This window comes from Petromyzon marinus, chromosome 48 (assembly GCF_048934315.1).
Source record: "Petromyzon marinus isolate PM22_M1 ecotype Great Lakes invasive population chromosome 48, UKy_Petmar_22M1.pri1.0, whole genome shotgun sequence".
Classification (NCBI taxonomy): domain Eukaryota; kingdom Metazoa; phylum Chordata; class Hyperoartia; order Petromyzontiformes; family Petromyzontidae; genus Petromyzon; species Petromyzon marinus.
The window spans coordinates 5,217,423-5,231,202 of record NC_133714.1 but is presented as its reverse complement, the minus strand read 5'-3'; the positions used below and the strand labels follow the sequence as shown (position 1 = coordinate 5,231,202).

The window sequence follows — 13,780 nt, the reverse complement described above, 5'->3', positions numbered from 1 at the left end:
CGTTGTTGGTATCTCTGCAAAAAAAAATAAAGCTTCGAGTTGCGCTGTTTGAACGCGCGCGCACTACTTTCGAGGCGCGCGAGGATACGCTCGGAGGCGGGTGGGTGTGCGGCGGAGGGGGTTGGGGCGGTTACCCCGTGGAAGGCGAAGCGCGGTTTTAGATTTTCCACAGTGACGTCACGCAGCGGCCATATTGCTAAAGGAGAGGCGCCCCCCTACCCATCCGCTTCTCACAGGGAATCCTGCCGTGACGTCACAAAGGACATCTTGCCAGAGGAAACTTGAATTTTGAATGCCAGCCACCGAAAATAAAACATTTGAACAAATTAATTTGTGATGCTGCTGCGTTGGCAGTGGACAACAAGCACAATTATATATATAAAAAAAACAGCTCAACCATACCTGTCAACTCCCTATCAGACCAATTCACACCTTATTGATCACCCCATGTCCTTATAAACCTCAACGTTCATCCTACAAAGTCCGATCACAAGAGAGAAACAAAAACAAATACTGTAGACAAAACAAATTGCCCGTATTGAAACGGCGATACGCCGTTTGGACCTGAAAACGAATACTGAGTATTTTGAATGCCACTAAGTACTCAAATTATGTAAATGTTGTGGATTTGCTCTCCAACACACCGGTGTGCTGTACTAGTAACGAATTGGCACGTTCTGTTTACTTGACAAACCTTACTAATTGGCTGTGTTGGGTGGTGGCGGGTTTAAGGACGCATTTTTATATACGCGATCTAACCCAAACACATCTTTCTTATCAATTTACATGTACAAGAATACGGGTAAGCCGTATGGGTTGACAGGTATGGCTCAACACAAATCGTTAATAGCACTATGGCCTTAAAAGGAAATATATATACATATAATAGACGTTTTGGCCAATGATCCTGATTTTATTGCAAGCGCTTTCAACGCACTGTTATCCGGAACACGACCATATACTGTATAGTGTACTTAATGTGGAAGCTCGTTTAGTTGTGTTTTTGAAGTCTTCATTTAAATGTGCAATTTACATAAAGTTATGTGGTTTTCCCACCTGATGATGATTGCTTGTGTTGCAATCGAAACGTCGTGATTTAATTTATTTTATTTTATACCTACGTGACTTTACCGAAAGAACCAAAGAGTATGGATCCCTGCAGTCACGAAAGCTTCAAATATAGATTGCTGAAAGCTTAATAACGACTATTTTTGGGCTGTTAAATTGGACATATAGCACGCATTCGAACAATAAAGTTAATTGCAAAACTAGTAATTGATGCTAAATTCATCAGAAGGAAACTAACCACTCCAATCAGAAACGAAGCTACCGAATCGATTCGGGAGCTTCGCAGACACTTGGGTATTGTTAACACATTTTTATTTATTTATTTTTGGTATAGCCCTGTGAGCCATTCGGCTCTTGAATCGGGTGCTACCACAACAAACAAAAACACCAACAAGAAAAAAACCATCTTAAAGTGACTATGTGTGACTGTGCAAACAGAAAATCCATGAAAAAACAGCAAAAATATTCCTGAAAAAAGCACCGTACACCAACGCTGTGTGCAAAAAATCCCAGTGCAAGTCAAACAACAAGAAAACTTAGATTAAGGCCATCAGTCTAACTCCGTACTACAACAAAACAAACATGTCCAAACCAAAAAACGTTTTCGAAATCACCAAAAAATAAAGCCATAATTGCAACGTAACAGTCACACCCTGTGAGTGGCTGGCTGAGGTGCCATCTGTTGAGGAAGTACTGAAGGCGATCCGGAGTTTGAGACCAGGAAAGGCACCGGGCAGAGATGATCTCCCAAGTAAAATGCTGAGGGAGGGTGGTGTTTGTGTTATAGGTGTGGGCTGTGACGGTGGACAAGATATGTCAATATTGCAATGGATAATTGAATATATCCGAGTGTTCCCCATATTATCTTATCTTACATGTCCACTCACAAAACAGTTAATTAGGAACAAATTACAACGACATTTCATTACCTTTGCCCCACCAATCTCATACATTTATTGCACATTGTTAACACTCTCCTCGGAGGGGACATGCAGCTCTGTCTTTCTGAACCTTCAATCACCTGTTGAGAAGCAAATGCAATGTCAGTTGGACGAATTGGTTCTGTAAAAACAAATACTTTATTTTTGTAATGTAGACACGCCTATTTCAGTTTTAAGTTCAGTTTCAAATTCATTTATTAGGCATACAGCCATTCGGCTCTTGAATCGGGTGAACCCGCAACAAACAAAAACACGAACAATAAACATCTTAAAGTGACTACGCGCAACAGACAAATCCAGGAAAAAACAGCAAAGTCTTCCAGAAAAAGCATCGTATATCAACGCTGTGTGCAAAAATCCCAGTGGGATGCAAGTCAAACAATAACAACCATAAGGCAATTTAGATTAAAGTTATCAGTCTAACTCTGTACAACAAGCAAATATGGCTAATCGAAAACGTTTTCGAAATCACCATGAAGCAGACGTATTGTCTGCTCAACTGATGTATGTGCTACGAGGCAGGGCCATTGCCCGAAACGTTGCCTACTGCTTACATTTTCTTTAGGCGACATTGTTGACGAACGGTGTTGAGTAATGTGTTTTTTTTTATGAATGAACCACCACCGCCGTACCAACACACGCAGAGGTGAAAAACCTCTGATCTGGCACGAGACTCGCGCCACGCTGTGGTGGGGGGGTGGGCGTGACCGCGCTGTTGAGACCCCGCCCCAACTAAGCCCCGTGACCCCACCCCCTTGTCTTCATTGACTCCGCCCCCTCCCCCCGGGCCCCGCCCCCCTCACCCAACAATGTCTTTTGTGTGTCCGCGTTGTTTGGGTCGCGGGGCCGCGGCTCGGCGCTGCCCGCCGCCCTCGGCCTGAGCACGGGAAGCGACGAGGAACAACAACAACAACAACGTCGTCATCATCATCACGACCACCGACAACTTCGCCACCCGCAGCAGCCGAGAGAAGCAGGATAACGAGGAGGGAGTACGAGGAGCAGCAGGAGGAGGTGGCGAGCAGCGAGCGACCATGGCGGTGACAGCGGCGGCGGCGGCCTTCGATGAGTTCGTGGCGCCGCCGGAGTGCCCCGTGTTCGTGCCGACGTGGGAGGAGTTCTCCGACCCCATGGGCTACATCGCCAAGATTCGCCCGTCGGCCGAGAAGACGGGGATCTGCAAGATCCGCCCGCCGCCGGTGAGCCAAGTGCGGCCGCGGCTGATGATGATCGCCGCCGCCGCCGCCGCCCCTCACCTCCCCCGTCACCACCCCCCCTCCCCTACCCCAACCCCCCCCCCTCCGCCCACTTCCCCGTGCCTCCATCGCTGCCTTCCCTCTGAGTCCGTCCGTCGCCTCGTCGCTGTGTTCCCGCGCCTCCTCCTCCTCTCTCGCCCGTCTCCCTCGCCGCGTCCTCCTCCTCCTCGGCCCGTGCCGAGGAGGAGCAGCGGCCGCGTCAAACATGGCGCCGCGCCGAACAAAAGCACGGGGGGGGCCGCGGCCTAGCACGGCCTCACGCCGCGGCCTTGCCTGGCGATCCCCGCGGGGTCGCGAGCGAAGGCGCCCGTAGACAGCGGCAGGGCTTTGGGGGGGGTGGGGGGTGGGGGTCCTGAGGTCTAGTTCGACATCAACACCTGCTCTATCGAGGTGGTGTTGTTGTTGTTGTTGTGAATGCGCTACATGCCGGGGATTGTAGTGAGCGATGCGGTCGGGGTGATGTAAATATCGGCCGCGGCGCCTTGTGTCTGTTGACAGCCGCAACTTTGCAGCGTCCTCGGCGAGCGCTGCCGTCCGTTATCCGTCCATATCGGAGTTCTTCTGTCAGTGGCGTTGACGTTCTCTCGTTTTGATTACAATATCTTGCTGCATCGGTTGGGACAGGGCCGTTTGCGTTGAGCCTTTATTTAGTGACACGAGAGAGGGTGGGGGGGGGGTGTCTTTAATGAGCCGTGTGGTACACATTGTATACTTGCAGCAAAATGGACTCCTGTCCGGCCGATATTCGTTTTTTGATATTAGCGAAATTTAGCTGCTTTTTTGTCTGCTTGAAGCCATTGCGGTGAGGGAATAGTTTTTCCTTCAAAACAAACCCCACCGGGTAAACTTTTGCCGCGAGGGCTGGCTTTTGCTTGTGTGCAGGGTTGCCTGTGTTTTGTTTATGTTTTTGGTTCGTGTCGTCCCTCATTGTGATTCGCCTCCCCATCGGAGGTTTTGCAGTTCCCCCTTGCTTGGATGATTCCACTTGTTTGCACGCACCAATGTTCCCCCCACGAACTTTTTCTTTCAGTTCGTACGCCCATTAATCGCGTACAACGTACCCTTGTTAAGGAGGCCTGGGGCTACACACAATGATGTCCAAAACCTGTCAACTCCCGTTTGATTGACGCCCTACGCCGTGTCGTATATATGGACGGTTTTTGGACTATACTGTACCCTAAAACGCTGGTCACTTTATGTTATTGAATAAGGGAGCCCATGATCATTTATATGCCAATCGACACTAATGTTCGCCCTGGCCTGGAATCAAATTTAGTTTTTAATGAATGCCGAGGGCAGTGCTTAAACCCGCTGCCCCATCGCTTATCCTTCCTGAAAGCAAATGGCAATATTGAAACAAATAGCATGCACATACACAATATATATGAAGAAACATTTGAGTGTAAGCGCATCATGTGAATATTCGAACTAATGGGGCACCAATATGGCTAAATGTTAACTACCTCGCGTGGTATACAGGATGTCGTGGGTTCGATCCTGACCCAGATGCCTGTATATTTGGAGTTTGCATGCTCTCCCCATAGTCGAGTGGATTTTTCTCCGGATCCTCCGTTTTTTTTCCCTCCACATTTAAAAACATACTTTTAGAGTATTTGGCTGCAATACATTTCCACATGATAAGCCACTTCGTTGAGCTATCATGCGTGACAAGGTCGCTTCTGAAAAAGAGTTATATAGCTCGGGTGCCTTACCTGATAAAATAAAAAAAGAGTTTAAATGAGCACGTCAGATACAGTAATGCATCTTATTCCAAGAATTCCCATTAAATGTATTTTTTTATGACAGAAAATTGAAATACGTTTATACATTTTAAATGTTTTATATTATGCTCAATATCTATTCCTCGAAACGGTATTTTATATAAACATGTCATTTAGTGTATTTTTCGTGACGTTATAACCAGGTTTCGCTGTGGTGAACTTATCTCCAAAACCCCCTGCATTTCTGGCAAATGATGACTTCAGACTCATCTTGACTCTCATTGCACTTTTTAAAAAACATAACTGACATAAAAAAATAACAGTGTCGCAGTGAGCAACATGAAAGGAAGTATTAGTGCTGAGTGAAGTTACTTGCAACGTTTAACTTTATCTTTGGAACAGAAAAAGAAATACCCCAAGTGAAACAATCGTAAAGCTATGGGAGGGGCAGTTCCTTGTTTTTTTTGGCGTTATTTGCAGATGCTCCTTTGAAACGTAATAGCTAAGTGTGTCCTTCAACAACAAACGCATTCCGCTCAGTTGCCTCCTGTGTGTAGTAAATATGGAGGCTACTTTTTTTTTCAAATGCCGTGATAATAATCATTTACGAATATTAAGAATAAAAATATCTAATGTTGAAACCTTTTCCAGACATTTATTATAATGCTCGTAAGATCAGCAACCCTGATTGTTGCAAAAGCAATATAGAAAATAAACGATGCTCGTGTGCACGTGTAATTTAAGTTGTATTGAGAGCAATAAAACTTACAATAAACATGTAAAAGTCACGACAAGATGCACGCATGCAAATAAAACGCAACATGTATGGGATTACAGTGAGATATGTAAATTCATCGTGATAAGCTGAACTGCAGTGTGCATTATTCATTTGCACTTTTGGCTTAAATAACATTTACGAAATGCTCATAATGGCTTGAGAGTAATGTAGGTTCGTGGTGAGTTTAGTACACGCGGGGCTTCAATGGCAGGGCCTGTGAGCTGTCATGACACGTTGCTTGTCAACCAGATGTCCCCTCCTGCTAATTTGCACCCAGCGGGGATGCTTGCTGATGAGACCCATGCGTGGCCCTGTGCTTGTGTTTTATGAAAATAAAGGATGTTTTACGGCATGGTGCAAATGGCATTTCTGCAGCCTGCCAGCCGAGCCAGCTCTTAACAACAAACAGCAATATACATATACACCCTGTTTTCCGTGGTTGCAGGACTTCCTCACGTGCCGGCATTGTGATGCCATATTGGGATGGATTAATTGGTTGTTGGTAGGGTTGTCGCAATATAGTCCGTTTTTGATAAATGTTGTTACGCTGTGATTATTGTTACTCAAAACACTTCATGACCTGACAAAATATTTCTGAAATATTAAGTCAATATTTTACTTTAATTAATATTATCTATGAAATTACCACTTTACTAAATGTTTTTTTTGTCAGAATGATTGATAGCATACTAATGTTTCGATTTAAAGCTTTCGTGACTGCAGGGATTCATCTTTTTGGTTGTTTCACCTGAGGACGGCTGCTTGTGTTGTGGCCAAAACGTCGTGAGAATTTTATTTTAGTATGACTTTACTGAAAGAACCAAGAAGAGCATACTAATTATTTGACTTAATATTTGGATTCATATTATTGGTTCTTTCGGTAAAGTCACGTAGAAGGGAAACAATAAAATAATACAAAAAAAATTATTGTTTCCATTCTACGTGACTTTACCGAAAGAACCAAGAATATGAATCCCTGCAGTCACGAAAGCTTTAAATCAAAATTTAATATTTGGAGTTAATTGTATTTTATTTTGTGTAACATGTGCATTTAATTTATCTATCAAAAGACTTGTGGCAGGCTTAGGTTGAATAAACTGCAGTTTAAAAATTGTTAGGCATCCATTTTTATTATATAACTGAAGTACATCAAAGCACAAAACAATGCAATAAAAAACGTAATACCATCACAAAGTTATAGGAAACTGATATTGCAATTGTCATCCTACTGTGAAAATAAATATTGTATAAATATTTTAAATTTGTCATTATTTTCCACAGATAACTTTTATTTACTGGAGACTTTTAGAGTTGATGTCTTATTAGAATGAGTGGTCTTGTATTAGATGTAAATACTAAGGGGTTAATATCAACATGCACACAAATTTAAAGGGCAGAAGTAGGAATTAACATGTCATGTGAAAAATGTACTAAAAAGCATAGGTGTTTGTATAACTGGTTGTCATTTCCTTCAATTATTGTCCGATTTCAGTGCTTGTCAAGCTTTTTCAAGAAAACGTGCTGATGTTATGGGTGAAATGCGGCATCGTGCACCCTCATTGGTGCAGAATCCTGTGTGGTCAGCATTGCATTTAAGGCTAATGACGCAAAACTCGCTGTTCATTTCTGGGTAAACTCTCCAGGAAACTCCCGTGATATAAACGATATGGTATTTATCAAATTGGAACAAAACAAAAATGTAGCCACTCTTGTTACCATTACGAGACTGTGCCTTCGGTGACTTCATCTGCACCGTGTTCATGAACATTTTGTTTGACATTGTCGCGATGTCAAAGATTTTCCGGGGTGCTTTACCCATGACCCTTACACGAATGCTTTGGCAGCTTTCTTGTGTTGTAAGCTGCACAACCTGTCAGTCATAACCTGCCCTGTCTTCCCTGCCGCTTTGTCCCCACTGGATTTGCTGACAGCTCCTTTGTACGCACGTCCAGCCCGTTCTGGCCCTTCGTGGGTGGAGAAGCATGCTGTGGATAATTTGTGCTCCCTCCTTCTCCCCCGCCACCTCGCAGGGTGCAGTGTTTTCTTACAGAAAATGCAATTTGTAAAATAATGTTCCGTGAATGTATGGTCAGTGTATGAAATTAGATTCTTGCACTGGTGTAATGCCATGTCGTGTTGCCTTTACTCGTGTTTATGGACAGATTGTCTGTGTAGACACACGATGCCCACACTTAGAATGGCTTGCGTAATTTTCATACCATGCCGAATAGAAAATCCCCTTTTTTACGCTAGTTAATTTATTTGGCAGTTCAACCTGTATCAGGTTCCTAACAAATGTGGTTTATATAAGTAGGCCTGAAATTGAATGGAAACAGAACTCAAATTTCAAGTTATTGTAGCAAGTACATTAAGATAGGTTTTTAAGCTGAAACGTCACTGTTTTCTTTGTGATTGTGCTGCTGCGTCTAATACATTTACCCTATTCCAATAATAACATGTTTTGTTTGTGCAATTAATGTTGTGCAACTCTTCGTTTTTTTATTTAAAAAATCTGAATAAATATTTGTGTTACTCATCTCTGAAGAGATAACTAAAGGACAAGTCTTGCATGCTTTATAATTGCTTAAAAATTATTATGAAGGGTAGGAGGGGGAGATATTCACCCCTTATATTTTTGAGTTGCATACATATGGGTTACAGGGTGCCTTTTTTGTGTGGAGTTTGTACGTTCTGCCCGTGTTGTGCGTGGGTTTCCACAGTGTTCTCTGGTTTCTTCCCAAAGCTAATTAACACATACAATTTAAGTTGGCCGATACTGAATGTATATATGAGTGAACTTATTTCGCACCATACGTAGCCAACTGTGCTTATTGGAGGTGCGAATCTCATTGTTACAAAATTACCTGCAAATACTAACTATTCTAACTTTAAATTCTCCATGGGTTCCTCCAGCAGTTGCTCTGCCATCTACCCCGTGGGCTCTTCTATGGAAAACCATATGCTTCCTGCACCACATTGGAAATTTTACACATTTCTCACTCTCATCTACTTTGCTGTTTACGGAATGATTTGTTTGCTTCCTATTTCCGGGCCACATTTGTATATTTTGCCTTGTACAAGTGCATTTCGTTTATTTAGCACCTAATATCTTACTGCGGTAATTAAAAAAAAAACTGCTTGAATGTTGTGCACAAAGCATTCGGCCGATTACACGTTATTGAAACAAATTTTGGAACTCGTGCTTTCCAGTTTTCAGTCTAAAACACACTGCCTTTTGGATTAATTTGACCTCGTCATTGCCAGTATCTCTTACACACGGCTTCCTTGAATGTGGTCACAATGTTTTATACACAAATGAAGCACTTGATGCTAAATATAATGGATGTATCTTGCTTTTTAAAGTTCACGTACGGGAGATTGTTTTCTGTTTTCATAAGAATCGCGTTCAATTATTTATATCTTCACATGGATTGCCTCTTCTGCTAAAGTGGTTATGTTGATGTACATTTTATGAAAATATTGTACGTGCCATCCTGAAAGTAATTTATCATGCTTATATTCAATATATGTAGATTTGTTGTCTGCTACATTAAGGTACAAGAACGATGAACTTTTAACCCCAGCAACTCTTAGGATTAGGATGCCTTGTAAGAGACCTGTCAACCACAAATCCGATAATAATTCTCCCGAGCTGCACACACAAAAAAAAGTCGCGCATTAAAGTAATGATCAGATGTTACCAATATGCAGTTGCTGGCGCTCTAGGAGATTAGCACACAAGTCGATATATGCCAAAGCAACGAGGAAGGGTATCTTCACGTCCAAATGTAAGCCAGAGTGTGTCCAGTGCCCACGAGGCTTTTGTGCGCACACACATGGTTTGCTGCCGCGAAAATGGTGAAGCGTGCACCTGCTGAGAAAAAAACGAAAACTACTAAAGTTTTTATTTTATTTTACCAGGTAAGGGGCCACTGAGCTGCTCTATAGTGATTTTTTTCTGAAGCGACCTGGCCAGAAATGATAGCTCAACGAAGTGGCTTATCACGTGGAAATTTATAGCAGCCAAATACTCTAAACGCATATTTCTAAATGTGGAGGGAAAAAAAAAACGGAGTACCCGGAGAAAAATCGATGCCACCACGGGGAGAACATGCAAACTCCAAATGTACAGGTGTCGGGGTCGGGATCAAACCCACACACTCTTGCATACCAGGCACAAGGTAGTTAACATATCTCACCGCCACAGCGCCCCAGTGTGACGTTACCTCTGCCATCACGTATGTGATGCGAAAGAGATAAATTGGCTTCGGTAGTTTTGTCTGGGGTTGCTCTCTTAATTGGTTAGTTTTTTTTGTAACAAAACACGCTCACTGTTGCACTGTTTGTTTGAAAGTCACAATTCCCTTCTGAGGTTGAAACAATAACATGAAAATCTAATATAAATGTCATGCACAGCCCTTGAATGTATGTGGGGAGGAAAATAACCGACATTTGATATCGAACATGTAATCTGCTGATCACTATCTAATCTTACAAAATTCACAAACGAACTTCACAAAGCAAAAAAACATGTGACCAGTCTTGGCCAAGTAAACATTCCCCTGCTATAATATTACCTGCAGGTTATATTATTGGGATTACACACAGCAACGTCATCCCCTACTGGACATACTTGGCTAGGTGTTAACCTTTCTGCCAATAAAACGGGCATTAAAATGTTCAAACACCAAATAGATACCGTTTTCAAGGAATCAAGTCTGCATTAACCACACGTACTCGTGGAAAAACATGCAAGCAAACATGTTCTGATAATGTGTGTTGTCTTTGAATACGGTATGTATGTTGAACTTCTTTCGCACCGTGCCTAGCGAACCACTGCTAATCGAAGGTCCCTAGTACACTGCAGCCCCAGCCTTGCTTTAGCTCCTGACACTTGACAATTCTCGCCGGGGAGTGCCGTTATTAGGTCCTTGTGAGTCAGGCGGCCGTTCAGGATTGTGTTGTCTGTGTGGTTGCTTTCAGGACTGGCAGCCACCGTTTGCTGTGGACGTGGACAAGTTTCGTTTCACGCCCAGGATTCAGCGGCTCAACGAGCTGGAGGTAAAGCACTACCAAAGTCAGCTGTGGTCCAACTGCCGGAGAAACTTTCTGGCGGAGCATTGCATATGGTCTCTGTGACCATTCACAATGTTTATTCCGAGTCTTGGCAGGTAACCTAAATGTCCCTTCCAAGGTTGGATTTAATTTTGTTGCTTTAGTCAGAAAAGATCCTTCCAATTTTTACTTCGTATTTTCCAGATTATAAAGTGCTTTGGAATTTAAAAAGCACTCCAAACTTGTGGCCGGTGTCAATAAACTTACACAAATCTGGTCTCACACACAATGAATTATAAGACCTACCTCGAATTTTTTGTTTATTTAAAATAGAGCAAAACAAATTTGTGTATAATCCGGAGAAGACAGTATATTAAATCGAGCTTTTTCACCCTATTATCTATTTTTAAGTTATTTTTATTTCATTTTCACTGTTTTAAAACGAATTAAATTGACGCATCAAAATCGGGCACTGTGCATGTGATGTATTCGTCGTGGTCTGGTAAAACGTGCATCGGCTTACACGCAAAATGCACAACACTCACTTCGCCTTTGGTGCTTGTCAAAATCATCGCAGCTCTTTTGCCAGTTTGGCAGTGGCCTTTGCTGCAGTGCGTTGATCCGCTGCACTGCATCTTGTTCACTCAGGCACAGACTCGGGTGAAGTTGAATTTCCTGGACCAGATCGCCAAGTTCTGGGAGCTGCAGGGCTCCACGTTGAAAATCCCCATCGTCGAGCGTAAGATCCTTGACCTCTACATGCTCAGCAAGGCAAGTGCAGCCACAGCTTCAAGAGACTCGGGTTGTTCCTTCCATTTCAAGCCTCATCGAAAAATTGCATGCAACATAAATGATGAAAATTGCCAATCTGTTTGCCGCACTTATCGAAATGTCTTAATAATAGGATAAAACTCCAGCCCTGTGTGTGTGTTTTTGCGTCTCTTCACACATACGACATGGTGACCGATGATCTCTGCTGCCGGTGCCATGTGATGGTTTCCGCTAACCGATCACATTGGAAAGTGCCATGCGGTTTAATGTTCAGGCTTACCAGATCAGTTCAATTGTGACCTAAAGTTGAACTGGATTATATTATGAATTCCACACCTTTTGGAGTTGAAAGGTTATTGAAAGAATCAATTTACAATTGTAAAGGAGACCTTGTCTAGTGGATGATCATTAATTTGGGTCGAATTGTTTTTGGGTCACTGCAACCCCTATCTCCTTCTGTGAATCAATGAATGTGTGTTTTTAAACTAGGATCCTTGTGCTTTGTGCATACTGCATAGACTATTAACTGATTGTTTAGGTGGTATGCATGATAACTTACATTGGGAATTCCCCTGTTGTGTGTGTGTGTATTATGTTGAACTTTTTTGGCACTGTACGTAGCCAACCAAGCTCATCAAAGGTGCAGGGGAATTTATGGTATTATTAGTTGTGCTAGGAATGCATAATTTCAATAATGTAAGTTAATGTTTTCAGTTCATTGCAGTTCACTGCTTTCAGGTAGCGATTACCTTCACCTCAAAGAAAATGCTGGACCAGTTGTGGTAGATATCATTTCTTAGCCTGTTTTTAGTAGGAACTGGCATGAGGACTGTCCTGGGACAAGAGTTTTCTTCATCAGTTATGTTGTATAAGACATTTAGTATCGCACATTGTTAATAACGGTGGTGAAGTTTGCCAGCTACATTTGGGAGTGAAGAAATGTGAACTTGTGACAGCAGGTAATTTTCACCCTTACAGAAATATCCAGACATGTTAGCCTAATTTGCAGGATTCAGATGTGGTCTGTGTGTGACATTGTATGTGCCAGTCTTTTGAGCACCTTTGCTCGTGATCAGATCTAAAAAGTGGCTGGCAGCACATTTTAAACCCAGCTCATTCAAAGATGCTTCAAACCTTCCCATTTACGTGGGTAAACCGAGCTAACTTTGATGATTCTTTGGCTTTGAGTGGCAAACTGGCTTTGTATGTATTATACATACGCAGAACTTCTTTCGCACCGTACGTATCCATCCGTGCTAATCGGAGGTGCGGCTTTTGTGCATTTTAAAGCCCCCATCTTAAAGTCAGCCGAGTATACTAACAACCCAACGCCTGGGGAATCCTTCCTGGTGCTGAATGTAGCCGAGAAAAAACCTCCGTGCACCCACCCAACAACTTGCACACACGTGTGCAACGCGTAAACGTTGGTGCGCAGTCGTTAAGACCGGCACGGAGTTGTTGGCCATGCCACCCGCTCGTAACGCTGTCTCGTTAAAGTGACTGAGGTGGGTTGTTTGTGTCACTGGCCTTTGCAATGAATTCCAAGTATTCCAGGAGGAGGTAACCTAATATTTATGTTTTTTGTGTATCCGTGCACATGAAGCTGTGCCCACCGGCTGTTTGCATTCATGTTTTACTTCAAGGCTACTTTAGAATATTTCTGATCCACAAATTGTTTAATGTTAACCTTCACGTTTAGACTATTAATGCATGAAACATTTTCCCACTTTCAGCAGATATATTTGAGGTAATCATTCTTTTATTTTATTTTTTCAAATGATCTTGCGTGCACTTTATGACCGACTGAGCCAGTTTTCATGAAACATGGATGAAAAAAACAAGTAATCTGTACAGTGAGGGGAAAAAAAGTATTTGATCCCCTGCTGATTTGGTACGTTTGCCCACTGACAAAGAAATGATCAGTCTATAATTTTAATGGTAGGTTTATTTGAACAGTGAGAGACAGGATAACAACAACAAAATCCAGAAAAACGCATGTCAAAAATGTTATAAATTGATTTGCATTTTAATGAGGGAAATAAGTATTTGACCCCCTCTCAATCAGAAAGATTTCTGGCTCCCAGGTGTCTTTTATACAGATAACAAGCTGAGATTAGGAGTACACTCTTAAAGGGAGTGCTCCTAATCTCAGCTTGTTACCTGTATAAAAGACACCTGTCCACAGAATCA

General features: G+C 42.6%; 1 protein-coding gene and 1 long non-coding RNA gene across 5 annotated transcripts in view; one reads left to right on the top strand and one right to left on the bottom strand.

Moving 5' to 3' along the window:
• Window positions 1-1,089: 1,089 nt before the first annotated feature.
• On the bottom strand, window positions 1,090-2,749 carry LOC142931076 (uncharacterized). Its single transcript, XR_012947083.1, has 2 exons — window positions 2,564-2,749; window positions 1,090-2,089 (listed from the first exon to the last, which is right to left on the bottom strand). It is a non-coding gene; the product is annotated as an uncharacterized LOC142931076 (long non-coding RNA).
• A 43-nt stretch (window positions 2,750-2,792) lies between these two features.
• LOC116952707 (lysine-specific demethylase 5A-like) overlaps window positions 2,793-13,780 on the top strand; it is a 53,455-nt gene continuing 42,467 nt past the window's right edge. For 3 of the 4 annotated variants that reach the window (XM_032972304.2, XM_032972305.2, XM_032972303.2), the window contains exons 1-3: window positions 2,793-3,208; window positions 10,748-10,825; window positions 11,468-11,590. In XM_032972304.2, coding sequence (XP_032828195.1) covers window positions 3,044-3,208; window positions 10,748-10,825; window positions 11,468-11,590 — 366 coding nt within the window. In that variant the 5' untranslated portion in view covers window positions 2,793-3,043. Of the gene's footprint in view, window positions 3,209-3,631; window positions 7,796-10,747; window positions 10,826-11,467; window positions 11,591-13,780 lie in introns of those variants that run through there. The other variant, XM_032972306.2, reaches the window with a different exon arrangement.